Below are 17,181 nucleotides of genomic sequence, written 5' to 3' on the forward strand. Positions count from 1 at the left end.
TTTTTTTTTGCGGTATGCGGGCCTCCCACTGTTGTGACCTCTCCCGTTGCGGAGCACAGGCTCCAGACACACAGGCTCAGCAGCCATGGCTCATGGGCCCAGCCGGTCCACGGCATGTGGTATCTTCCCAGAGTGGGGCACAAACCCGTGTCCCCTGCATTAGCAGGCGGACTCTCAACCACTGCGCCACCAGGGAAGCCCAAGGTATGTAAAGACATGCTGCTATTGCACACTTAATAGGCTACAGTGTAGTATAAACATAACTTTTATATGCACTGGGAAACCAAGAAATTCATGTGACCTGCTATACTGTGGTGGTCTGGAACCAAACCTGCAATCTCTCTGCTGTATGCCTGTACTACACTTAAACGTTTTCACTACAGGCAGGGTGGAGGGTCTTGCCTGGTTTTCTAGTTTTTAGGTTGTTTAGGATAGTGTTTCAAGTCTTAGGGCCTTGTGTAGTAAATGCATAGACAATCTTCATGTGAAAGAATTAAACTTACTGGCAACACAGAAAAGTCTCTATTTTCCTTTTTTCAACTATAAATGAACTCATATATCCCATATGGTTTTACTGTCTTCTTGGTTAACATGGTTATCAAGTAGTTTTCAGAAACATCATACAGTAGAGTTAGGTTCTAAAGTCAATGTGTACAGTCAAAACTGTGAAAAATGAGAAACATGTCAGAGAGCTCCACAATCACCCAATGCTGGGTGATAACTTTAGTAGCATTCAACGAAATCAATGATCTGGGTTTAGGTCAGTTATGGGGGAAAAAAGTGCATGTTTAAAAGTACACCCTGAGGGGCTTCACTGGTGGCACAGTAGTTGAGAATCTGCCTGCCAATGCAGGGGACACGGGTTCGAGCCCTGGTCTGGGAAGATCCCACATGCCGCAGAGCAACTGGGCCCATGAGTCACAATTACTGAGCCTGAGCATCTGGAACCTGTGCTCTGCAACAAGAGAGGCCGCGATAGTGAGAGGCCCGTGCACCGTGATGAAGAGTGGCCCCTACTCACCGCAACTAGGGAAAGCTCTCACACAGAAACGAAGACCCAACACAGCCATAAATAAGTAAATAAATAAATTTTTTTAAAAAAAGTACACCCTGAGTAGGGATGCCCATATTACAAGAGGCCTGTGGGAACTGAGACTGAATGAGCAAAAGGCATGTCTAAGTCCCTCAAGTCTGCTGCCCTTCTGGGGCAAACATTTCCAGACAGGAATGGTAGGTGAAATCACTCACACTATTTAAATAGTTGTTTTCTTCTTTTATTTATGGGTACCAAGAACATACAGTTGAATTTTTATGACTTAAATGCATTTAAGGGGACCCTACTATATGTAAGTATATAAAAGGAGACTACTGATCTTCCACCATTGGAAGTTATATCAGTATGGATCTCAACTCTGAATATATGCAGCATTCAACACCAAACCACATTGTTCTTCACCAATACCTTTCAAATTTTGGATAATGCTTTGTGAATGTTCCTTTTTTTTTTTGCAGTACGCGGGCCTCTCACTGTTATGGCCTCTCCCGTTGTGGAGCACAGGCTCCGGACGCGCAGGCTCAGCGGCTATGGCTCACGGGCCCAGCTGCTCTGCGGCATGTGGGATCCTCCCGGACCCGGCCATGAACCCATGTCCCCCGCATCGGCAGGCTGACTCTCAACCACTGTGCCACCAAGGAAGCCCAAAATGTTCCATTTTAATCATATAAAGACAACCTTGATTATTTGTACTTTGATGGAAATTCTCACTTCAAAGAAGAGTCTTTATCATAAATTAGGTAAATGGAGACTTCCCTGGTGGCGCAGTGGTTAAGAATCCGCCTGCCAATGCAGGGGATATGGTTCGATCCCTGGTCTGGGAAGATCCTACATGCTGCAGAGCAACTAAGCCTGTGCTCCACAACTACTGAACCTGCGCTCTAGAGCCCGGGAACCACAACTACCAAGCCCGCGCGCATCATTTAGTGAAGCCCGTGTGCTCTAGGGTCCGACGCCGCAACTACTGAGCCCATGTGCTGCAACTACTGAAGCCCGCACGCCTAGATCCCATGCTCCGTAACAAGAGAAGCCACTGCAATGAGAAGCCCGTGCACCACAAGAAAGAGTAGCCCCTGCTCGCTGCAACTAGAGAAAGCCTGTGCGCAGCAACGAAGACCCAACATAGCCATAAAAAAAAAAAAAAAAAAAAATTAGGTAAATGGTATTTTCACTGTAATATAGAACTTGAATCTATAATAGATCCTCTTGTTTTCTTGAAATGGATGCTTTCCTATGAGCAAGATTTAGAGAGGGGGAAAAAGAATATATGCAACAAAGTTCAACAAAGACATTTATTAGGACTTAATGTACATCATTCTACATACGTTCACATCATTACCTTTTCAACAGTTCCAGTCATAGGAGCTACGGCACCTCCTTGGGTTCCTTCTGAGCTCACTGAAGACAAGTATCTGGGGACTGGAATGCCAATCTGAATACTTCCATCCTATAAATAGAAATGATATTTATGGGATATATATTTATAACATAAATCAGAAATGAAATTAGATCACTGTAGTTTTACTAATAGACCTGAGGTCTTCAAACTATTTTGAAGACCTGAGTCTTTCAAACTATTTGTTAAATATCAGTCATCTTTTTTGTTTTTTGGTACGCGGGCCTCTCACTGTTGTGGCCTCTCCCGTTGCGGAGCACAGGCTCCGGACGCGCAGGTGCAGCGGCCATGGCTCACGGGCCCAGCCGCTCCGCGGCATGTGGGATCTTCCCGGACCAGGGCACGAACCCGTGTCCCCCGCATCAGCAGGTGGACTCTCAACCACTGCACCACCAGGGAAGCCCTAAATATCAGTCATCTTTAATACCAGGGTTCTAATCTAGCTTTGTACCTTGAGCACATTACTAAACCCCTCAGTCTTGGTTTCCCACTGTAAAGAAGTAATGGCATACATGCCTCACAGGGGATCAAAAGAATTAAAGTATATAACTGTTGGTAAAAGACAGCCACTGTCTGGAAGCCATTTTTAGTAGCAACCCCACTATAAGGTGCTTAGTCTAAGCCAGGAACTCTTCTTAACAACTATATGTATATATAATGTCATTGATGGTCCCAACAACCTTATAGGTTGGGTACTGTTATTTATTTATTTCTGTTCATAGATGGGAGAACTGAAGCCTAGAGAGTTTAACTTGCTCAAGGTCAAGCAGATGCTGCTAGGGCCAGGATTTGAACCCAAGTAGCTTCATACTCCAGAACTCATGCTCTTCACCACTCTACTCTACAGCCTCTGCCATCATATTGTTCTAGCACATTGACTATGGCAAGAAATGCCTGGTAAAATGAGATCAACCTTAACTCCTAATATGTAGTTTAATTACTGGAATACTAAAGGCATCTCATCACAAAGGACTGTGGTCTGGAAGATGGTTCCCAAATGTGAGAAGACTCTGAAGAGGCCACAGTATATTTGATAATCCATTCCCTTTCTTCGCCCATGCAGAACACCAAGGTCTCCTAACAAGCTCCTAAACAAATCCATGCCAAGCCTACCTCAACCATCCTTTGACTGCCACGAGACCACCACTAACCCCACCCACCTCCCCCATAAGGAGTATCCAGTCCACAGACTCCTCCCACAATGGTCACCCTCCCAAGTCCCCAGGATTCCCAGTGCTAGGAGGATGGTGATTGGGGGAAGTTTTCAGGCCTCAAATCCCTGAGAGAACACTGCTCCCTGATCAGGGAGATTCGCTCTGACAAGAAGGGGGTACGGGTGTTTGAGAATTAAAGGAAGAAGTGGATATGTGTCTGTCAGTGAGAATCTGTGAGAACAAAAGGGATGAATGGAGAAATAGAGAAGGTGGAAATGTGACAAAGAAACAGACTGAAAGGGAGACAAAGAAAAGGTCACAGCAGTGAGAGAAGGAAGCAGGATCTTTCTACTATCTCAGTGGAATACCTCTGGTCAAGCAATTTTCTCCCAAACTCCAACAGTGTTATTATAAAGAAAAGACACTACCATGGAAAATAGGTAAATAGTGTTTTCCAGGATAATCAGCTTAGTTTTACTAGCAACTCCATTAACAGAAGATTTCAGGTAAGTGCAGTCTCCCTCACTGCAAAGATCACCAAGGACATGGAAAGTTTTATCTTCAATCTGAAAAAACAGAAAAATAAGATCCTTAAAATAAAATAAATGAACAACCCTACAGAATTAAAATCAAAATCAAGTCTTTACTCGTAAGTTTCAAAAGATAATAGGTAAAATGTTTTTTTTTAGTCATGTAGGAAATTTCCTCCTAAGATTCATAAACAAAACACTCTAGAAAGAAACAGCAGTTAAGACAATTAAAAGGAAAAAAAGAGTTATAGAACATATCTATAGCACCATACTGCTACATAAATGTTCATTTAAGAATGGCAATAAAAAAGTGAAATAGAAATACAGATCAAAGTAAGCAAAATTATTAAAATTCAGATGAGTATATTACATGTTAGTACTCATTTCTGAGTACCCAAAGTCAAATTTAGTTTTACTGTGCCAAAGTTAGTAAAGAAAAAAGCCAGAACCCCATAATTAGATAGATTTCACCAACATGTAGATACATTTCATGGGTTTCAGTTAGGATTTAAGAAGATAAATTAGCTGGAGATTGACCACAGTTTTCTTACTCTGAGTGAGAGAGTACCGAAGAACAGATTTCACACTTAATCTTCCAAGGAAGCTGACAAAAGGACATGAAACCTTTCTGTTTAAAAGGACATTTTCTCATATACACACTCAAGAAAAAGATTTCCCTTACACACAGAAAATTCATTTAAATCTTCTTTATTTTTCATTTCAATTCCTATGTTAGTGTCAGAGTCCTGTGGCTGTTCTTTTCAAATATATTATGTAGGTTAAAGTGAAATAGGTCACACTGCAGTATTTATACAAGGTTCATCTATCCTAAGTTAAAAAATATGACATTTTTACTCTGCTTTGTAACCTACTAAAACAGCCATTTGAATGTGGAATTCTCAGGACATAAAGGTTAGACTGGGAACAGTTTTGTTTAAAGATCTACAGAAGCACATTCTAAGTTCGTGAATGTAGTTCCATGAGCAGATTAGAACAAATCTGCAATTTAATTTACCGTTTACCAAGGGATAAGAAGGGGTTCCTACAGAGGTACCAATATGAATTGCAACTCTCACATACTAAAGTAAGTAGATTTCCCATCATTTGCCCGAATCTCAGAGAAAGAAAACCAGTGTGTCTCAAAGCATTGGGTAATTTAAAGCGCATCATTGATAAATTCATTTTGCAGAATTTGAAATCTCTTAGCTCATACTAAAAATGATTTATTCTATTCTCTGAATATACACTTACTATAGGAATTTGGTTGAGTTCTCATATTGTTTTTTAACCCTTTTAGCATTTCATTTTGCCAGTATAATGGACTTTAAAAAATTGAGGTCTATCATAAAAATTTTGACTAGAGATTCTGAAAGTATGACCTGTGGATCCCTTGGGGTCCCCAAAACCCCTTTAGGAGTTCCACAAAGTCAAACAATTTCATAATAATATAATGTTATTTGTCTTTTTTTACCCTCATTCTCTCAAGTATACAGTGGAATTTTCTAGAGATTGCAGGACATGTGATAATGTTATTGCTCTGATGGCCAATGGAATGTGTGCTTGTAATAATCTTTTCTCCATTTATCTTGCAACTCAACAAAAAACCCAACCCAGTTTTTAAAAAAAGGCAAATAATTTGAATAGACATTTCTTTAAAGAAGATAAACAAATAGCCAATCAGCATACGAAAAGATGCTTAACATCATTAGTCATTATGGAAATGCAAATCAAAACCACAGTCAGATACTACTTCCACACCTGAGGATGGTTTCTTTAAAAAAAGAAAAACAACAACAACAACAAAACAAAACAAAAAAACCCACCAGAATATAATTGCTGGCAAGGAAGGATGTGGAGAAACTGGATCCTTTGTGCACCGTTGGTGGGAATGTAAAATTGTACAGACACTATGGAAAAGAGTATGGTAGTTCCCCCCAAAATTAAAAAGAGAATTACCATATGACCCAGCAATTCTACTTCTTTGGGTATATGCCTAAAAGAATTGAAATCAGGGTCTCGAAGAGATATTTGTATACTGATGTTCATAGCAGCATTATTCACGATAGGCAAAAGGTGGAAGCAACCCAAGTGTCCATTGAAAGATGATAAATAAAGTGTGGTATACACATACAATGGAATATTATTCAGCCTTAAAAAGGAAGGGAATTTGGACATATGCTACAACAACAGAAGGACTTCAAAGACATTATGCTAAGTGAAATAAGCCAATTACAAAAGGAGGAATGCTGAATGATTCCACTTATATGAGGTACCTAGAGTAGTTAAATCCACAGAGACAGAAAGTAGAATGGTGATTGCTGGAGGAGGGGTAGGTGGAGAAGTGGGAGTGGGAGTGGGCTCTTACTGTTTAATGGGTACAGAGTTTCAGTTCTGGAAGAGGAGAAAAGTTCTGCAGATGGATGGTGGTGATGGTTGCACAACAATGTAAATGTATTTAATGCCACTAAACTGTATACTTAAAAATGGTTAAAATGGTAAATTATATATATGTATATTTTAAAAGCATACATTAAAAGAATAATAATTTTTTTCTCAGTGTAATTTTCTAAATGGCAAATATTAATAGATGTAACTAATACAAACAAAAGCTCTTAGGGGAGTCTCAATAACTTTTAAGAGTGTACAGAGGTCTTGAGACCAAAAAATTTGAGAACTATTACTTTAGATATAAATACATTCACATAATTTAGGGGCTTGTTACGTGTCTGATTCAAAACTATTATTATTATTTTTTTACCAATCTTTTATTCTTAAGGAACCCCACAGCCAAACTGAATAAATAATCAGAAACTGTATAGGGGGTAATTTCTCCAAATTGATCTGTAATAAAAGCTCATGACATTCTTGTAATTATAGTCATAATAATCAATGGCTTAAGAGAAAGTAGAGAGTTAAAAAATACTCTACTTAGTATGACAGAGATCAGATCCAGCTCTGAGCTGTAGAACAAAACCAAAAAGGCTTACCTGCATGCTATGTGACCCATCACGGTTATATGTTACAGCTATGGCTACATCTTTATGGAGAAAGGGGGGAAATTGAAGAAAAATTAGAAGACATTCATTTATTCAGTAACTGAGATTCTGAAAACCTCACTTTCAACCTAAGGATAACTAGTTGTTAGGGATATCAACACCTTTTAACTCCCTGACAATAAAGATTAAAAAAATTTAAAAATCAGACAGGTTTCAATAAAGGTGAATTTCAAACTTTTCTTTTTTAAAACTGGAGTTTTAGCTCTTTTAAGTTTATAGGATATTTCAGATACTTTCCCCTCAACAAGAAAGGCTGTAAGTGTCAGAGTAGAAAATGTAAGTAATTGGGAAAGAGAAGTTCTGGCTTAAGACCCAAATCTGCCATCTGTGGCATGATCACCTCTGTAATCTTGACCAAGTCATTTAAAATCTTGCTTTCCTGATCCATTCTGATCTATCAGCTGGGTATGAGAATGTAAATGATTAAATAAATGTGAAAGTGCAGACTATACAAATATAATATACAATATATTTATATCATTATGTGAATACAGAATAGGTTAAAGACTATCCTAGGAGATGGAAATTTTGTGGGGTAGAGAATGCAAACCAGTCATTTCATTTACTCCTGACACATCAACCAGCATCCTGATGCTGCCAGTTCAAATCTGTTTCCAGCCTTGACCTTCCTTCTCCAGAACTCTAGTTAGTCACTCCTCCATTGGCACTTTAAAATAAACATGGTGGAGCCAACAAATCACCTCCCCACTCTGCCTGCCTTCCCTCCTGACCTGTGAGCTCCATGACTGACAGCATTTTTCTTGTCATCCAGATTTATATAACCTATCATTCTTGCCTTCTCCTTCGCTTTCCACCTCCAAGAGTCACCACAAAGCTGCCAAATTCTTTCCCTGAAGGACCTGTCCTCTACACTTCTTCCTGTCCATTCCCATCGCTCTACTCTGATTCAGTCCCACAGCTTCTGGCCTGGCTGCCTCCAAAGAGGTCCTTCCAAAACTTCCTGCTTCCTGTCTCAACCGTTCCAGCTGATGCCGCCTAGCATGTCCCCACCACATTCAAAATACTTGGCCTGGTATGGAAGGTACCAAACTCACAGTCTTGTTTCCCACTCTTCTTCTACATAGCCCTGTGTTCCAAACAAATGGGAAAATGGGCCAATTAATATTCTCCATATATGCCTCTAGCCTTCCCCACAATTGTGCCTCTTTGCTCATGCTCCTCCTTCACACTTTGCTAGTCCTCAGCCACACCAACTGACATAACACGCTCACTCACTGTCCTTGGGAGGAGTCTGTCTAAGTGGAATGAATTCTCTCTCCTCCGAACATTAAGATGTCAGCATATAAAACACCATTATGATTCTCCCCTCATCCAGTTTTATATGACAGTGATTTTTCTCTTTATCAGTTGTTTTTTAAAATTGCAAAAATAGGACTTCCCTGGTGGCACAGTGGTTAAGAATCTGCCTGCCAATGGAGGGGACAACGGGTTCGAGCCCTGGTCCAGGAAGATCCCACATGCCGCGGAGCAACTAAGCCTGTGCGCCACAACTACTACAGAGCCCGTGCTCCGCAACAAGAGAAGCCACCGCAATGAGAAGCCTGCTCACCACAACTAGAGAAAAGCTCGTGCGCAGCAATGGAGACCCAATGCAGCCAAAAATAATAAATAAATAAAATAAAATATTTTTTAAAAATTGCAAAAATATTCACAAAAGTTAAATACTGAAGTTTATAAACTAAAAAGTCCCCTCTATTGCCCAGATGTACTATTATTAAACATTTAATGTGTGAATCCTTTTAGATTTTTTCAAATGCACAAATTTACATTTTTCTTTTATAAAAATAGGATATTGTTATAATATTGTTCTGAAACCAACTTTTAAAAATTAACATGTGACATATCTATTTTGTTCTTTTCATAGTAGCAAGGGGATAATTTAATAATAATGATGATGATGATGATAGCTACTGTTTATTGACTGCTTGCTCTAGGTCATTCAATGAGCTAAATGCTTAATGAGCTAAAATGCTTTATAGGTGTTGCCGCATTTAATATACTCAACAACCCAAGGAAGTAACTGCCACCACCATCCCCATTTATGGCTGAGGACACTAGATGCTTAGAGAGTGTGACTTGCCCAAGGGTCACAGACAAGAGGGGAGCGGAATTCAACCCATACAGTCTGACTCCAGGGCCTGCATTATTAACCACTGCACCATCCATCTTGCCAACATATACACTTCTTCTTTGCCAAATGGTAAATTTCTTACATCTTTTTTTCTCTTCTTTACATTACTCAGAATATCTGTTTTTTCAAAAACTTTGTACTGAATGTATGAATGAATGAAACTTTCCCCATATATCTTACCAATATCTTTAAACTTTCTTATAAGAAAATACATCCAATTATGCCAGATCAGTTTTCTTTCAATTTATAAGATATGTAAAGTAGTTAACTGACATGAATGCCGAATGAATCATAGTAAAAGACTTCCCTGGTGGCTCAGTGGTTAAGAATCCGCCTGCCAATGCAGGGGACATGGGTTTGATTGCTGGTCCGGGAAGATCCCACGTGCCGCTGAGCACCTAAGCCTGTGCGCCACAACTACTGAGCCTGCGCTCTAGAGCCCAAGAGCCACAATTACTGAGCCCACGCACTGTAGGAGCCCACGCGCTGCAACTACTGAGCCCACGGACCACAAACTACCGAAGCCTCTGTGCTCTAGGGCCCATGTTCCGCAAATACTGAGTCCGCATGCTGCAACTACTGAAGCTCACGCACCTAGAGCCCATGCTCTGCAACAAGAGAAGTCACCGCAATGAGAAGCCCACGCATCACAATGAAGAGTAGGCCCTGCTCGCCACAACTAAAGAAAAGCTTGCAGAGCAGCAGCGAAGACCCAATGCAGCCAAAAATAAAAAAAAAAATAAACATTTTAAAAATTAAAAGAAAAGAATCATAGTAAAGACATTGCCAGGAAAACTCTAAATTCTTTTATATATTATAGGGTAACTGAATTTGTTCCTCCCTCGTCTAGGTATCTCTTGACCCCCACAAGAGAACCTTAAACATCCTCTTATAAACTTAATATATGCTTAATATCCTCTTACATACTTAATAAAGTACATAAGTTTAGCATGGTGCAGTGTTAGGTAAGCACATGTACCCTGGAGCATGGGTTCAAATTCTGGCTTCACCAATTAGTTTTGGTGTGACTTCAAGAAAACTATTAATCTCTCTAAGACTTGGTTCTCAATTTATAAAGTTGACACTAATAATAACACTGATCTCATTGGCCTATTCTGAAAATGCAAATGAAATAATCCATGGAACGTGCTTAACAAAGTGTCTGATATATACCAAACACTCAATAAATCGTAGCCATTATTATTGAGGGTAGGGCAGGGTTCTGTGAAACATGGCCATAGTAACAAAGGAAGATTATTTTTCAAGCCCTGAATATTTAAAATGCTGGGTCGTTCTTACTGAGATCATTAGGAGTTGGTTCTACTTTAGATTCACAAATGCTTCTGGGCCCTTAGACTTCCTGTTTGGAGCACTCTCTTATTCAACCATGGTCACTACTGATTAGCATATATTAGAGACTCACCATTACATTCTGAAAGCTGCTATATTCAGACCTGGATTATTGTTGAAAAATACTACCAAAAAGATGTAGTGAACAGCATGCATATTGGCTTTTCAAATATATATTTAGTTACTTTAAAAATTAAAAAAACAAACTCCCCCAAAATGCAGCATAATTCAAAACACTGCTCAGAGCCTTAGTGAAGATCCATGCCAAATAACACAGTTGGCTCATCTGAATTACAATCACACATGTGATTTTTTTAATTTAGGTTGAAGAGGTCACTGAAACTTTGCTGCTGATACTTGTGTTTAGCATATAGGAGTCTAGAGTAAGATAATCCCAGATTTTGGAGGCTGTTTAGGACGAAATGAATAAATACACCAGTATAAAATGGATAGGTTAACCATTTGCAGAATGCTACTTTATAAGGGATGTTTGCAAACTTTCTTTCCATGTACTCAAGGCACGTAGGGCAATAACCATCCAGGTTCAGAATGAAAAAATACCTAAAGAGCTATAACCCAATCAACTTTTGTGAACAAAGAATCTTTTAATAAGTGACTGGATATCTACACAGAGTTGAGGTACAGAAAATCCCACTCTGTCTGGGACAGAGGGTACTGTGATGAGCTGGCAGGAGCATTCTGTTCTACCTGGTAGGCACATTCTGATAATGGAGTTATCACTGTTCATTGACACCTCACATTTAAGGTCATCCAGTCCTCCCAGCCCTGAGTCTGCACCCATCTGGCTTGCCAGGCAAACTGTCCTGCAGCAAGAGGGATACAGCCACCTGCGATCACAGGATTCTGGTTCCTCTGGTACACTGTTCCAGCCATAAGTTTATAAACCACCTTCTGGCTTAGGTGTCAGCCCTTCCTGACTTAAGTTACAATAAATCAGGCCCCCTCCTGAGCCTATTCAAATTAGTTTGCAATCAAAACTCAATTTTCCACTGGAAAAGTGGTGGAAATAGCACAGGGGCCAGAAAGACTGGCCACAGGTCAGAAAGACTGGGTGTCAATCTTGGCTCTGCCACTTACTAGACTTGAGCAAGTTTTACTGCACTTCCCATGCCTCAGTTTCACCACCAATAGGTGGGTAAAGCAGTGACGCCCTGTCATTAACGCTGCCTGAGCATTGGGCAATCCTTCTTTCCTGGAGTAGTTTTGGTTATTGTTTTTCTTCTTTAAAAGTCATACATGCTCACTGAAGACAAACTGCAAAGCAAAGAAAGTACAAAGAAGAGGTGGAAAAAAGACTGTCTCAAATCCCACCATCCAATGGTAATCTCACTAATGTTTTATCATATTTAATTTCAGTCATTTTGCTATGTACGTTTTATGACATATTTTAAAAATATTTACCAAATATAGAAAAAGTGTAAAAAAGAAAAAAAAAATCATTAACTCTACCACCCAGGGCCAATCAATTCTATTATTTTAGCATGCTTCCTTCCAATGTTTAGGCTAGGGATCTTAAAAAATGTAACTGATAGTGGCCAGACTGAATCCTTTTTTTTCAGGTAAATGTACTATATTTCTATGAAGCACATTCCTCTTTTAACAAAACATTACTTACTGTTTTTACCATCCCTAAGAGTCATGCTTCTGGTATAACAGATATTCAGTCTTCTTCCACTGCTGGATACAAAAGGAGAGTATTGATCTAGAAAAAATTTAAAATTCAACAACAAATTAATGAACATCAAGCTTACTAACAAAAGAAAACGTAAGAGGTCCTATATTGGCAGCTCAAATGTGTTTTCTTTGTTCTATTCATTGCTTTAAATTTATTTAAAAAAAATTTTTTTAAAAGTTATTTTTTTCTTTTTAAAATATTTATTTATTTATTTTTGCCTGCCTTGGGTCTTAGTGGCAGCACATGGGATTCTTTGTTGTGACACGCGGGCGTCTCTCTAGCTGTGGCACGTGGGCTCCAGAGCGCACGGGCTCAGTAGTTGTGGCTTGTGGGCTCCAGAGTGCATAGGTTCTGTAGTTGCAGTATGCAGACTCTCTAGCTGCGGCGCGTGGGCTCAGTAGTTGCAGTGCGTGGGCTTAGTTGCCCCGTGGCATGTGGGATCTTAGTCCCCTGACCAGGGATAGAACCCACATCCCCTAAATTGGAAGGCAGGTTCTTAACCACTGGACCACCAGGGAAGCACCCTCATTGCTTTAAATTTAAATTAGACACTTTCATTTACAGCTCAGGAAATTTATATGAAAATAATTCCAGTTTCTCTTGAAAATCAGAATATTTGCAGCCTCAACTCTCATCCTCTGGTGATGTAAACTGCACAGTAGTCACCCCTTTTGACAGGACAAATGCATTCCAGGTCACCAAAATCCTCACCACTCACTATTTTTCTTTTACCTGGCCTCTTTTACTCTTCTCTGTTACTGGTCCGTCCCAGACATTTGTGTGTTCACCCTCTGTTAGACAATATCCAGGAGCTACAGAGTAGCTAAATTGAAGCAATTTATTCTGAAACTCCTCACTGTGCTGATTATAAATTTTAAAAAGGAAAGTGAGAGTAAGAGGACACTCCATTCTAAAAATGCTAAGTCCAGGCTTAGGAATACCAGATGGGGTAGAGTTAGATGCATTTATTTAATGTAAAAGGACCAAATGAGGACAGAGCACAAGTCTCCAAATATAGTTATATATTTTAAGCTTTCAATGTAACTTTCTTGAATGAATCTAGAAATTAAAGATCCTAATAACGATCCTATAATAATATAATAATACTAATAATAATGAAGGGATAAATGGATTCAATTTTTTTTTTTCTGTTTGCTCCAAAGATCAGAGATAGCCTGAGGAAACATCATGGAGCAAATTTGGGAGAGCTCAGATTTTGCCAATTTAGAGGGAAGAACTTCTTAACGGAGAACTGACTGAAACTGTAATTACCTAATGAATTTTCATTATGAATTTCCAGCTTCCTGAGGTGTTAGGAGGCTGGGCAACAACTCAGCAGGGACGCTGAAGCAGGGATGCACGCGTGTGGCAGCCAGGATATATCTGTCATAGTCACCCCCGTGCCCAGATTCTATGATACAGTGAAGTACCTAGGTGTCTAGCTAGTCAGAAATTTGATCACAGAATAGAAAAAGAGAGGAGGAACTAACTCAACAACAAATCATGGGTAACCCAAGGGAATCTGAGCATCTCTAGTGCTCTGTCTTTAGTCTCCAGGACCAAGGAAGTTGCTGCAGGTACAGAGGATACAACAAAGTAGGCCACAAGGAGCGGTGAATAAAAGAAGTTGGAAGGAAATGGAAAATAAATTAAAAAAAAAAAAAGTTGGAAGGGATATCAGCATGGGATGTGGGTAGAACTGGTGTTTGCTTGAAAATAATTCCTTCTTTACATTATGCTGTTATGTGATGAGTTAAGTTATATTTAATGGGTTAAAGGGTGTTGATGGGTGCATCCATGTTATGTGAGGAGCTCTACTTCACACTAAAATACACTTTAGCAGAGGAAGGTGTCAATCACTGACAGAAGGAAAGGGAGGTAGGAGTGGCATAAAGAAAGAAAAGTGGGAGTTCCCTGGTTGCCTAATGGTTAGGATTCTGGGCGTTCTCTACTGTGGCCTGGGTTCAATCCTTGGGTGGGAACTGAGATCCCATAAGCCGTGTGGCACAGCCAAAAAAAAAAAAGCATGTTCAGTGATTATTCATAAAATCTTGATAAGCAGAAGAAAGAGAAAGGCATTCCATACCTTGTGTCTGGATTTTGAAAACATCAGTCATAGCTTTCTCTTTGAGGATGAGCCCCAGAGCTGCCTGGCATAAAAATTCTTTGGCTGTGGTCTTCCGATGGGGCAACAATTCTTTGCGGTGCTGAGGGATGAAATCAGTGTGCACGTTCCCAGCTTCAAACTCTGGATGGCCAGACAGTTTGAGGAGGAAGTCAATGTTGGTGTGCAGCCCAACAATCTAGGGGGGAAAAAAAAGCCAATGTCCTCAGTGAGTGGGGAAAACAACATATTCAGAAAAACATTTCTATGGCATCTGCTCTTTCTACTAAGTATTTTCTACTATGAATAACCCTCAGGAAAAAACAAAACGAAAAAACCCACTTCACCATCACTATACATCTGCACACAACACTATGTAATTTACTATGATAAAGACAATGTAGGAAATGGTGTTGGGTAGGTAGTGTGGAGACGTTTAATTGACTCAGGTTAGGAAAGCAAGTAAACGTTAAGAAACTTAAATGAGATTTACTTGCAAGATATCGAAGACCTTGCCACTCAGAACACACCCACGAAATAGGAAAACTGCAAACAGAGTAAGATTGCTGCACTGGGGATGGGTAGGATTATATGACCTGAAAAGAGCTTCCTTCCAACACTAAAAACCAACTTTGACACACTGATATAAAAATTTTAAAAGGTATAAAATTAACCCAAATCCACCCAATAAATGGGATCCCGGGCAAAACTGCTATCTGAGCCTTGGGTTCATTCATTCATTCACTCATTCATCCATTCATTCATTTATTTTATAGCCATTTACTGAGTGCCTTTTAGGTGCCAGGCCCTGACCTGGATACTGCAGACACAGTGAGGAACAAAACACAGTCCTTGCCTCCACAGAGCTTACATTCAAGGGACAGATGACAGCAATATCTATAAACAAATATCTAATATAATGGCAGGTGATATGAAGAAAAAGAAGGCTGGCTAAAGGAAGACAGAACAGCAAAGGGTTCTGTGGGGTGGCCTGGAAGGACTCTGTGGGTCACAGTGAGCAGGGTTGAGGATGGTGAGGAGGGAGTCATGTGGGGGAAGAATATTCTGGAAGGGAGAATGGAAACACATGGCTCCATGCTGGGTGTGTCTAAGGAGTAGCAAAGAGGCCAGTGTGGGTGGAGCCACAGAAAAAGGAGGTTTGATCAAATTCATGATATATAATAATTTGAATATCACGGGTTAATAAGAAGTCCTTCTATGAAGCTAAATCAATGTGGTATGGGACTTACTGCACCAAGGCAATGAATGGCTACAGAAAAGCAACAAACTCTTTCAAATGGATAAGACAGAACATAATTATCTTCCTTCACAGAAAATAACACCAGACTATAGGCCACACGCGTGTCGTGGCCTCGTTTACAGGATGAATAGAAATTTCATACTGAGGTTAACATTGATGCTAATAGTTTTAGTCTTGAAGTCTTTCTTTTCTAGCCGAAATTAAGAAGTCCTCAAACTCTATTCTGACCCATGGGAAATTCTTCTGTTCGTGACATATGGTAATTGGAGGAAGCAAGTTGACAAGGACAAAGTTGACCAATTGTGACAATCACGCTTGGCTGTAGAGATGCAGAGAACAACAGGGACACTGACACAGCCCCAGGTCACTCACACTGTACTGTCGAAGGCTGTACCTCAGTTTCGTCAAGGCTGCCTGGCGATCTGCAGCCCACACAACCAGCTTTGCAATCATGGGGTCATAATGCACTGAAACCTCATCACCTGAAATTGAAAAACCACAGTAACCAAAGTTAAAACTTAAAGAGAGAAAATATGATAAGTAAGACATTCTCCTGGGGCTTTATGTACATTTCACACTTAATCCTCACAAATTCCTGCACCACAGATATCCTTACCACCATTTTATTCATGAGGAACTGAGGCTCATGGGGGTTTAAAAACAGAAGTTGTTAAGGAGGGTGTGGCCATCCAAGAGCACCATGTCCCAAATAGTCATTCAGTGACGCACAGGCTGGTTTTCCCCATCTTATCTTCATCTGAACCTTCTTTTCCCTTCTCATTTTAGGAAGTCAGTACAAACTCCCTCTACCCTCTCATATCACAATCACTTCTGTCCTTGGCACTTCCTTCCCTCCACCCCCTCAGTTCCCTCATCAGAAAAAAAAAGAACAATAATTCCTCTATCCTATATGCTTGTTGGGAGGATTGACAATCAAGTGCCAAATGCCATACCTGGCAGAGCTGATAAACAAATAGCAGCTGTCATTACCACGACCAGAGTCTCAGAGAACAAGAATGTGAACCATGCACATCTCACTGGTTAGAATGGTTCAAGACAAAAGGATGTGGTGTATTACACAGAATACTGTTCTAGGACCTTTCTGTGATTTTGACAGGCCACTGTACCCCTCTGAACCCCAGAGTCTTCATCTGTAGAATCAAGGGGTTAGATCACACTCCCTTATCCACCCATCCATCCACCCACCCACCTACCAACACATATTGAACACCTTCTAGGCCTAGGCTTGAGCAAAGTCCTGCAAATGTAACATAGAAGACATAGTCCCTCTCTTAAGACTCTTACAGTCTAATGCAGAAGCTAGACAACGAGTAAGAGATCATCATAAGATAATATAAAAGGGCAATGCCCAAGGAATACACAAGGGACTCAGGGAACACAAAAGAGGAGGGTTGGGGGAAGCTTCCT

The 17,181-nt window shown here is 40.1% G+C and overlaps 1 protein-coding gene across 2 annotated transcripts in view; it reads right to left on the reverse strand.

The window, feature by feature from the left end:
- Nucleotides 1-17,181, reverse strand: part of MCCC1 (methylcrotonyl-CoA carboxylase subunit 1) — a 68,030-nt gene that overhangs the window by 2,530 nt on the left and 48,319 nt on the right. For both annotated transcript variants that reach the window (XM_059064530.2, XM_059064531.2), the window contains 6 exons: nt 16,126-16,235; nt 14,475-14,691; nt 12,329-12,415; nt 7,122-7,171; nt 4,033-4,170; nt 2,394-2,501 (listed from right to left, as the gene is read on the reverse strand). In XM_059064530.2, coding sequence (XP_058920513.1) covers nt 2,394-2,501; nt 4,033-4,170; nt 7,122-7,171; nt 12,329-12,415; nt 14,475-14,691; nt 16,126-16,235 — 710 coding nt within the window. The remainder of the gene's footprint in view (nt 1-2,393; nt 2,502-4,032; nt 4,171-7,121; nt 7,172-12,328; nt 12,416-14,474; nt 14,692-16,125; nt 16,236-17,181) is intronic.

The sequence above is a fragment of the Kogia breviceps genome, chromosome 5, assembly GCF_026419965.1.
Source record: "Kogia breviceps isolate mKogBre1 chromosome 5, mKogBre1 haplotype 1, whole genome shotgun sequence".
Classification (NCBI taxonomy): Eukaryota; Metazoa; Chordata; class Mammalia; order Artiodactyla; family Physeteridae; genus Kogia; species Kogia breviceps.